General features: G+C 39.4%; 1 protein-coding gene across 2 annotated transcripts; it reads left to right on the top strand.

Annotated features, from left to right (window-relative positions):
• Window positions 1-589: 589 nt before the first annotated feature.
• Window positions 590-9,369, top strand: drgx (dorsal root ganglia homeobox). Of its 2 annotated transcripts, XM_008429729.3 has the most exons (7): window positions 590-2,297; window positions 2,428-2,507; window positions 3,252-3,352; window positions 3,763-3,864; window positions 6,903-7,075; window positions 7,386-7,498; window positions 7,595-9,369. In XM_008429729.3, the coding sequence occupies exons 2-7, from the start codon at window positions 2,450-2,452 to the stop codon at window positions 7,966-7,968; spliced, it is 921 nt and encodes a 306-aa protein (XP_008427951.1). In that variant the 5' UTR covers window positions 590-2,297; window positions 2,428-2,449; the 3' UTR covers window positions 7,969-9,369. The 2 variants fall into 2 exon arrangements, with proteins under 2 accessions (XP_008427951.1, XP_081472322.1); XM_081616196.1 differs by lacking the exon at window positions 590-2,297 and having other exon boundaries at window positions 2,307-2,507.
• The last annotated feature ends 2,136 nt before the right edge of the window (window positions 9,370-11,505 follow it).

Here is an 11,505-nt window from a genome sequence, read left to right as displayed (position 1 = left end):
GTGGTTGTAGTCAGGTACTGAAATATGTGGTTTTTCAAGTCAAGTCAGACGTTAATATACTCCACTGAGGGGTGACAACATGTTTTGATTTTATTTCTGTTAAACAGTTAACTAGCATATGGAGCAGATTTCTGCTCAGGTTTGCAGTAAAATAGGCCAATAAATTCCTTCTTTCAGAGTTATTTGCTCCTTAAATGATTTTGTCATGGTGTAATATAGCAACTCCTTCGCCAGAACAACAACACATGGAGAAAATGTGTGCTACAATTTGATTTATTTTTATTTACTAGATTGTATTAGTCAGCCAAATGTCCTAGTTATAAAATGTTTGCACATTTAGCAAAAAAAAAAAAAGGCTGTTAAGTACGCAGATTTCATTACTGATGAAGGCAAAGCAATGCTTCTATGAACTGTTTGTAGGATTGTAGTTTGATCGTTTAGCTTGGTTTTAGTGAGATTTGACTAATGAATGTAATTAATTATTTTACTGGCTTTTTTGCCAATTCATAAACTGTTGAATCATATTTGATTACGATCAGATGTCCAGGATCTTCAGGGGGTTAGCGATTTTTGCTACAACCTGGCAGAAGGCATATCTCCTTTTAAAAGGTTAATAAAATGTTGCAAATTGTAAAAATCTAATCAAATAGGAAAAAAAAGCAAGTGGTGCATAAATCCTAGCCATGACAAAATTGATTTTACAATAGATGATGAAAATCTCCAAATATTCTTGGAGGTCTAAAACTGAGATAATTATATTTTTGTCTTAAGACCCTGCAGAAATCCTGTCATTTACCAGACACGCAAATTACAAAAAACACAAACTTGATAACTTTTTTTTATGAATTCTTGAGGTGTCCCCTGGCCTATAGCGCCCTGAGCAGTGAGCCATATTTTCCCTATGAAGATCAGTCTCTGGTTGTGCAGCATCAGAAAACTGCAGTAATAATAATTTCTTAAGTTATCTGGGAAATTTCAGGTACAGGTCCTAATTCGGGTCAAGAAATGAGCAAGACTGGGTTGTAAAAAAGAAAAGAAAAAATCCATGCCCGCTGACACGGAGCTCTATAATGTCGTTACAGGCGCTTGAGTAATCATCGGAGGATTCAGAGGAAAGGCGCTGACAGAAAACAATCACACTTCAGGCCTGTCAGAGTAGTCTAGACCAAATGTTGGGATAAAGTTATCAACTCTTATTTGATTTCAATTTTCTCCACGCACTTCACCGAGGTCATAATAACAACTTTATTTTCAGTGGTGCATAAATTAATTACGCGCATTTAATAACTAAAATATCATTATATTCCCCCTTTAATAACATAAACGCTGCACGCCAGGGAAACCCTTAATAGCGCGGGGCCCTGTAACTGGCCATTATCCGCCTGTAATGATATTACAGAACCAATTACGCGCCATTAGAAGGGATTTTCTGCACTTTATGTGGTTTAGTCCAATCCCGCACTCCTCTTCTAAATTTCAGCTGCTTCTCGAAGCCTCATTTTGTCTCCACCTCAGAGACGCATGGCGTCTGCGCTCTGCCGTCCCAGAAGCGCTTTAAAACTAATTGAAAGGGTCCCGCAGCAGATCATTTATCTGAGGAAGCGAAATAAATCGCGGGACCCCTTGCTGTGAACAAAATCAAAAATTTGGCCTTGCGAGTGCTCTACATGCGCAAGCCCTTGTAAAGTGGACCCCCTAACACACCCTGACGAGCAATTAACCCGCCCGACAGTCAATCTAAAACCCAAAAGCAGTCATCCTCCTTTTTTTAATATATGAAAGAACCAAATAAAAAGTGCAGCGGGTATGTGTGGATGTTTATGGTTAGGGAATATGCCTGACTCTGAAATAACAATCACTTGTGATGAATTTTTTTAGGCACCTTGGGCATGTCTCCCCGCTTCCTCTTCCTTTATTTCTGTCTTTCCACACACAACATAGACACACACACACACACGCACACACACCAGGGGTTCAGGGTGAGAGAGACAAAGCCGTGATAATCCGATTAGGACCAATTAGGCGTGAGATTCTGCGACACTAGCTGAAAGCCTTAACACTCTGTAGACAGTTATACAGTTATAGAGACATCTGGACACTCCCAGAGAGAGAGAGAGAGAGAGAGAGAGAGAGTTTGCGTGCGTGCGTGTGTGTGTGTGTGTGTTGGTGTGTGTGTGTGTTGGAGAAAGAGAGGAGAGAGCAGGAGGGATCTGGACACTCCCAAGCAGAGAGTCAGTGGGAGCGCAGCATCTCTCTCCAGAGCGCAAACTCACTCTCATCAGCATCCTCACTTGCAGGTAGGATGCGTTCAGGTTTCAGCTCTGAATCCGTCTCCTCCGTTTTGTTTTAATCTGCCGCAAGATCAGAGTGGTAGCACTGAGGACGTCGGGGGTGGGGAGAGGCTGAAACTTTTTCTCTGTGTTCCAGGTTCCGAGGTTCGCCATCAAGGATGTTCTACTTTCACTGCCCGCCTCAACTTGACGGAGAGTGTTGTCGCTCCAACACGCGTGAGTTTTTTTTTTCTTTCCTCCTCCCTTGTCGTTTTCATTCAAAGTGTGAGCTGCTCTAAAATATTTCCACCAATGAAGTTTTGTTTAGCGCCTGTGCGCCCAGTCTGTTCCTATAGCAGGCCGCCTTATTTTATTTATTTAATTTTTTTTTATTCATTATCTTTCTACCATCCAAATAAATCTTGCAAAAGCGTCATTACTGTTGCTGCCGTTTCCAGTGGTACGATTTTCTTCCCCTTCATCAACTAATTCAAATCGTTTGCTTCATTTAAAAAAATTAACAATAACATCTAAAATAAAAGAACAGGCTGCTTTGTGTTTGTCATAAATCCAAAGGTGGATATAAAGGGTTAAGCGGGATTTTCCCTCTCTGCTTGTGGCAGTTTGTTGGCTGGGTTGGTGAGAAGAGAAGCGCTGGTGGTTTGGCCCCGGGGCAGTGGGGCCCGCTTTGTCCCGGGCACAGATGTTGGGTGTCATGGCTCTTAGTCCGTCATGGCTCCCTTTAGACTCCCCGCATCAATGTTTCATGAAACAAATGGAAACAAAATATGATCGGTTGGCCAATTTTTGGGGGGCCTTCCTTTTTTTTTTATTTAATTAAAAACAAATAGGTCAGTTCAAATTTCCCATATGCTTAAAAAAGTAAGACATACACAAAGCTGAATTATAAAACTAGTTTCTAACATTTTATAAAAAAGAAAAATGTCAATCACTGTTATTATTTTATTTTTATGATTTCAGTTAATTCCGGCGGTTTTGGAAACCACGCCCCGACTGATTTCGACGATGGATTTTTGCGGAGGAAGCAACGCAGAAACAGAACAACATTCACCTTACAACAGGTAATAACTGTGTTTTTTTTTTTTCATCAGCCAAATATCAGGACAAAACTACGACAGAGTGGGAAGGCTATTGGGCAAATACGAGCAGAGAAAAATTCACTGCGACGCAAAAATCGATGACAAGCTGGCAAAGTTTTAAAACTGGAGTTTTACCCTTGACATTAATAAAGTTGAGGGTCTTTCTCTGGTTCAAGCTAATCAGATAAAAACAAACACGTTTTCTTGCCTCTTTATTATTGCCTATTTAGTTTTAGATTGATCGATAAAGTAGAAGGTTGAAAGTTTGAGTTTTTCCTTTCCAAAGAAAGAAGGAAGGAATGAAATAAAGAGAAAGAAACATAATGGACATTCAATTAATTGTACAAAATTGAACTGAAAGTTGTGTGCAACCTTATTTTGTGTCCCTGCAGTTGGAGGCGTTGGAGGCTGTCTTTGCACAGACTCACTACCCGGACGTGTTCACCCGGGAGGAGCTGGCGATGAAAATCAACCTGACCGAGGCCAGGGTGCAGGTGAGCCGCATGTAGGCTGCCGTGTCCTGTCACCGGGCACAGTTTGACCAGGCTAGTGAGGGGAGGATAAATGAAGCCACTCTGTCATCCCAACGATACACTTTAATAACATCAGCGTAAATGGTGAATATTAGATTAGCTTGATTAATCGGTCATTCATAATTAAGCAGCGATAATGTTCGGCACTAATTTGTCCGCGTCTGCTGAGGCAGGAATCATCATCATCCGTGCAGATCCGGTGACGCACACACGGTCTGTTTTTTTTTCTCTCTTTTCTTTTTTTTCTTTTTCTTTATTTTTTTTTTAAAAGAGCGGACAAAAAGTCAGATTCCCCACAAACTCTCTCTCTCTCTCTGACTCTGTCCCACACTCACGACTTAAAATGTAACAATTGATATTCGGCTCCTGCCCTGCACATGTGCGCCGTTATAAACTTGGCCAGATGTAATTAAGTTAGGCGTCCTGTATGTAATTTCCCTGCATTCCAGATTTGCTTTTGGGTTTTGTTGTGCGCAGCAGATCTAATTGTAGGAAATATAATAGTTTGGCTTTTTGTTCCCCAGGGTCATCTTTACTATCGCTTAAACCCAATGGCGGGGCTTGATAATGGAATCCAGCGCTGTAAATTAGGGATCGTAAACAAATTATTCCCCCTCCTAATCCGATTACCGCATTCCTATTATTAAATCTGAACATGAATCCACCGCACTATGCAGGGGATATTAAACTTACATTATTATTAGAAAATAAATTTCCTTTCTCTTGTAGTGTTGTTGCCCCCCTCTCCTTTTTGTAAAGTGTCAATGGGCCCTCCCCCGCATTAAGAGCACGCAGCAAATTGAGATTAATGGAGCAATTATAGCCCATTCAGAGATGGGTGCGTGTGGGGGGGGCGCGACTTCTAGCTGGAAGGTGCAGGGGTGAGATAAGTCCATTGGATGCATTGTTGTCCTGCCACGAAAATGTTGTCCCTTTCTCTACAGAATGAATGCATGCGTTTTGTTTGGCTGTTGACATCATTTATACCCTCCGCCACAATGGGGAGGATGCAGAGCGCATGCACGCAGACTCTAACCTCCATTCACACATCATGATTAATGCCTGCTAGAACCAAGTCCTAATCGAATCTGATGTTGTCAAACAATCACTAAATAGGGAAATAAACGACTTCATCATAGCTGCGTCTCTCTCGGGCAGCACAACTGTCAGTGGGAAGTCATTAAAATATGATAATGAAAAATTGCTCAATTAAATGTTGTTATAGGCACTGACCTTCAGTCGATTAAGATCTCAAGAACTTGGCTATATGTGTTCTTTGCTGTGTGGACCGTGAAGTTTTTGGGGATAAATTAGGGGAAGGTGGGGAATTAGAGCACTTGCTGGGTTCAAACACCTGCTTCATACCAACTGAGCTCATCTGATTCAGCTTTTCTGATTACGAAACCCAATATTATACTCGACAGGGACAGGGCCGTCCCTAGACATAACGCAGCAAGAGGGCACACAGTCATAATCGCATGTACGTCCAACCCCGTTTACTGAGGCATATGCCTCGTGATCAAATTTATTCTAAAACTGCCATTAATAAACACTTGATGAAGTATTTATTAATTGTAAATCTACTTGCATTTTAAAATGAACTAGAAAAGTTAGGAAAAGTAAGGATTTGTTATGTATATACGTGTCCAAACCTGGTCATGTAGAAGGTTTCCAACTTGTATATGACCAGGATGTGAAAATACTTTTACTAAAAGACCAACTAAAAAAAGACTAGAAAGTTGTGATCATATATTTAAAGAGACAGGCAGTCTAATGTTGTTCCCTTCTGTTTGTGTGTTGCCTAACAATGCTGTGCTATAAGCAATTTTAAACTCTATGATGCCAGATGTATAATTTTTGATGCACACATTTTTAAAACCCTCTATTTAACAAAACTGGTCTTTAAAAAAAAAAAAAAAAAAAGAAATCTGTAGTACTGAATCCAAAATGGCCACATGAACCTTCTAAGAAACAAAGATTTTATAAATTACACAATCCTGCTTTTCATATGGAGTAGATGAAACATATGTCAAAAATTGATTATTATTATTTAAATGACTCTTTAATACAGATATACATAACTTGTTCTAACATAAAATATTTTCCTGAAAGCATTGATTGTCATGTTTTATGTATACAGGCATTTTTATTGGTCAAATGTTTTTTTTTTGTCTGTCTGTTTACTAATTTTCAGTGGATTTCTGCCATGAGCTTTTTAGTGCACGATTTTTTTTGCTATCAGTTATGATGCAAAAAAGAGAAAGTTTGGTGTAATATTTCAAATTCAAAATGTTTTTTTTTTTTTTAAATGATTCAGGCTTTTATATATAAATTTCTCTTGGTTTTAATTTTTCAGGCTTCTTTCTTTACCTGCCAGTATTTGTCACATAGATCTGGTTTTGTCCTTATTTGGTTAGATTTGGATCCAAATAATTTAGCTATTATTTTAAAATTAATGTTAAGAATTTTCATGCAGATTCCAAAAGAAATCATTCTTTTTTTGTTCCTCACAGTCGACGTCACAGCTGCTGAAGACATCAATGTCTCTCGGTGTCTTAAAGACACATATTATAAAATTGGAAGTCCCTAATATCTCCATCCTTTTTGAACTGAATTTGACTTTAAATAAATTTAAATCGAGAAACTGATGATTTTACAAACATAAAGTCCAAGAATAAAGTGCATATTCTTGGAGTTTCCTACTTGCTTATCTGGATAAAGTCAAGCAGCATTTATTTTAGTGATTTTGAAGGAGAATTAACAATATTTTATCACACATTACATTATTGCTAATCAAATTTATAGTAATTTATATGTTATTTTTTACATGTATGCTTTAGATAATGATCTATTGCACTATATGAAAAACTATATATTTCACCTGTGACATGCTAAGATAACTGCAGCAGAAAATCTTTACAAGCTAGATATTTATGCTCAGTCAATATGGATAGAAGCCTCAAAATGTCTCTAATGCTTTAATATTTACTGGTTTCCAGGTTTGGTTTCAGAACCGCAGAGCAAAGTGGAGGAAAACAGAGCGAGGGGGCTCAGAACCTGAAGCAGGGAAGGAGCCGCTGAGCGATGGCAACCCTCCATCTCGCAGCATCAACTCTCACTCTCCGGTGGACCACGGCAGGAAACAGAAAGAACCTCTGGAGTTACAGCAGAGGTAAAGGAAGGCAGACACAGAAATGTCATGAAAAACGGCTGGAGATTTGTACTGGAAATTCATCAGAATACGTATCTCTGATGGACCCTCTCTGTATTCTTTTTCCCCAGGCGTTTTAAGTTTTACTGTGAATTTGTTTATGTATATATGTGATGGGACTAGTTTTTGCAACTACATGAAGCACTATTACTAACATTTTTCCTATTATGGACAATAAATTATGCCTTGATGTTGATGTCGTTGTGCGTTATTATGATAAGTATGTAATCTTCAATGTATCATTAAGGTGCAGTTTGTCTCTTGTCTCCAGCATCAACAGGACGGTGGGTCCAGGTGGTCCATTCTTCCCATCATGTATTCCAGGCACGCTCCTCAACTCTGCCACCTACGCTCAGGCCCTCTCGCATGTCGCTACGCTCAAAGGTGAACATGATTCTCATTACCCGTCTGATGATCCTGTTATTGCTTTTAGGAACTCGTTATGAATTTAACTTTCTTCTTCTTATTATTATTTTCCAGGGAATGGTTTGTGCTCCTGCTGCGTCTCTGACCCCATGGGCTTGTCCTTCCTGCCTCCCTACGGCTGTCAGGGAAACCGCACAGCCAGCGTCGCCGCCCTGCGCATGAAGGCCCGCGAGCATTCAGAGGCCGTGCTGCAGTCCGCCAACCTGCTCGGAGCCGCAGCCACACCAGGAGTCAGCGTGGGGGTCCTCTCCGGTGTGGGCTCGGCTGGGGTGGTCCGGCCCTCTGCGGGACCCGCCATCGAGGTGCCCGGCTGCGTCCTGAGAGGGGGAGACAGCTCCAGCCCTGGCACGGCTACTAAAGTCTCGATCCTGGGCGGCAGTCCTGACAAACATCCTCACTGCTCCAAGGAACCTCTGGAGAAGAAGTGAGGAGCTGGACACAAACGTGGATGTTGCTGATAATCTGTGATTTTTTTTTTTTTTTTGCCTCCTTTCTTCTTTTTCTTTTCTGCTCCGAACTGAGCAACAAAGCACAACTACTGGCTGACTCCAGAAAAATCCTGGGACAGACGTTTTGTATGGATGCAAACATAAATGTATTCATTTGATTGTAAAGTATCCTTCTGAGAAACACTGAAGAACTGGGTTGTTATTACGCTTGAAAAGACAAAACTGTGTTTTTTTTTTACCTTTAGCCATCTACATGCACTCTTGGGCTATATTATCTATAACATAGATGCATTATGTGTGAAGCAGAGGCCTATTTGATAATATGAATTTAAATAATCCTGTGGGGACCGTTGCTAACATTTTGAATGTCAGTGCATGAAGAGTGTATCATTTTATAAAGATAAAATGATGGTAGGACTGAGGATTTTTTTTTAAGTCAGCAGTGACACAAAACAATGATTTCTATTGATTTTTTTTATTAATTTAAAGTGAAAGTGCACTTTAGTAATAATCAGCTGTGCTCCTTGTAAAAAAAAAAAAAAGAAAAGTAATTGACATTGTCAGTGTGTGTATTCAGTTATCCCTCGCTCTCTGTTAGCACATCTGTAGTGGCAGCAGACAGGGAACACACCAGTCCTGTTGTGACATGTTCTTTAAAACAATTAAAGATGTAGTCACTCATGTTCCTCTCCTGTTGCCTCTCGCTCCAGCCATCTGTTCTGATACATTATTTATGAGCCACTCTTAAAGCCGGGAGAGGACGCTTATCATTTATTTACTTTTAGGAACGCTCTCTGTTCCTGCTACTAAAGATTTTTTTAAATAAATTCCATCCATTAAAAAAAAAAAAGTTTATTCTATTAATTATGTTGAATTTAAAATTTCTGTCCACACGTTTGTCGCCTTCTCTTTTTTCCCCGTCTCTTCAATAATGGGGTCAAGCTGATCGGACTGATTATACTTAACTGCGGAGCACAACGGCCAGTAGTTTGCCTGATTCAATTTGCGTCCTTGAGGATTTCCAGGAAATTACTTTTGATAGTCGATAACACAATTAAGTAAACTACACACACATTATCGTGAATAATTGATGGGAAATTATGTATTACCATGAAGTACCGGTTCAATAATTGATGAGGAGACACCCCCACCCGTGACATGGTAGAGGGAGATAATGTCAGAAGTCATACCAGATTGTACACAGAGCACTCACAATTCTCAGTTCATTATTATTATTATTATTATTATTATTATTATTATTATTATTATTATTATTATTATTATTATTATTATTATAACTCCATTGTGTGTGCATGTTGTAAATATCTTACAGCTATAACAATAAAGTGATGCATTCATGTACCGGACTTAACGATTCGATAAGATTTTCATTTTACCGAAGCATCAAATAACCCAGAAAAAATGCTTGATTAGTTTGAAAAAAAAACCTAAAGTTTTCAACACGAGATGCCTATCAGTGCATGTTTGGTTTCTGTCGCAGGTACTTTACTGGATTCACTGAAAACATCTTGTTCTCACATAATGGTTTTGTTTTAAGTCAATGGGAGAGCCACCGTGTTAAGCCGAGTGACATGGCAGCTAACGATAACACAATAAATCAGCTTCACTTCACAATGTGGCAGATTGGATAGCAGACCTCATACAAAAGGCACCAAAAAACGCATTCAATCTCCCCCAAAATTGACTACAGTAGCTGTGGAATTTAATCATTTGCCAAAACAAAGGAGGCTGGAGTCATAATGACTCCGATCATCATTAAGTTCTGCATGGTGCCCATAATTCACCGCTTTAATATTTCATAAACAAGTCAAGTTGGTTGTTGACATTCAGCTTGTGCATGTGGCATCATTGATAATTCTCCGTCACCTAAAAAAAAAAAAAAAAAAGTCCTGGGGATATTTTGTTGAGCATTGTTATATCAAATTAGCTGGAGAGCGTCCAGAAAAGCAGACAAACACTGTGAATGCTGGGGGACAGCAGCTGAACTCTGTTCTTACATTGCAGTTAATGGGCTTCTTTTGTTGCGGTAATGAAATATTTCTTTTTTTTTTTTTTTTTGTCCTGCAAAGAAGCAGTAAAATGTGCTCACGCAACCATCTGCATCTACAAACAGGAGCCACACACTCGAGGAGACCCAGCAAGTCTTTGCACAAATTTTAAAGTTAGATATAACTCCGTACTCGCAGTCAGGCCTGTTCCTCTGAAGGCCCAAAAATGGCCCACTAACACATCATCTCTGCTTTTAATTCCTGCAACAGAGCTGATCAATAACACAATCAATTAGATTGATTCAATCAGTGGAGTTCATGTCTGAATGGAGATTATACAAACAAAGCACATCTTAATGCAGCGAGTAATGTGCCTGTCTACTGTCTGCCACATAACCACAGGTCTTCCTTTTTCCTGACTCAGCCCAGAGAGGAGCATCATCAGCGTTTGTGTTCAGTGCTCGCAGGGCTCAGTGGCTTCTCACTAAAACTATTTAGAAAGGAGGATGCAGAAATACAAGGTGCAATAACCTGACATGCTTTTCAAAAAAGTATTTTTTGTAGTGTGAAATGTCTTTAGATGTGTGACTTATTTCATCCACTAGAGGGACTCAGTGAGCAGGAATCCTGTCCGTACTTCATGAGCGAATCTCGGGCTTCTCCAGGAAACCTGAATATTTAAAAGGGAGACAGTCAGCAGGTTATTTCATGTTTTTTGTTTTTTTTGTTTGTTTTTTTGCTTTTTAACATTTATAAAATTAGCATAGCATAATATTAAGTGCTTCATAGAAAAAAAAGAAAACGTTAAACAAATAATCATTAATGAAAAGTAATTTCTTAATTAGTTCGAAATGGACGTATCTGATGTTTTAAAAGGAGAAGAGCGATTATTCTACTGCCTCAGCCTTTCCTCTTGCACTCTGAGCTTGTGTGTGTGCTTGTGCATGCATATGTGAACAAGTGTGTCTCCATTAATGCCCATGTGTGTGTGTCCATCATCCCACTCGGGCAGCTCTGCAGCCGCCGCCAACAATCCCAGAGAGCAATCCGCTGCAGCGATCTCCTATTATAGCAGCGGGCGGTTGGAGAGGAGGAAGATGGGAGTGAACGAGGGAGGTACATTAGTTCCTCCCCTTTCTGTGCCCTATGGTATTTTTTTTTTATTATTGGGGTGAGGAAGGTTGTAGTCAGGGAGAGCAGACAATAAATCTTTAATTACAGTTGGCGGGGAGTTAGTGTGAAAACTAAATTATTGGAAGTGTTTCTTTAAAGCACGAAAAGCCAACTGGTTAAAATATATCCACAAACTGCAAAGTTATTCAGAAAGCTTCACATTTTGTCTCAGTGCAACCAAAAGCTTCAGTGTTGCTCAATTATTGAGATTTTAGATGATACATAGACCAACTAAAGTGGGTTGATTGTTTTTTTTTTTTTTTACAAATAAAACCCAAAGAGTGCAGGTGTATTTCATTTATTCACATTTAGTTTGATTAACCCAAACAAAGTC

The sequence above is a fragment of the Poecilia reticulata genome, chromosome 15, assembly GCF_904066995.2.
Source record: "Poecilia reticulata chromosome 15, P_reticulata-male-v2, whole genome shotgun sequence".
Lineage (NCBI taxonomy): Eukaryota > Metazoa > Chordata > Actinopteri > Cyprinodontiformes > Poeciliidae > Poecilia > Poecilia reticulata.
This window is presented reverse-complemented; position numbering and strand designations above follow the sequence as displayed.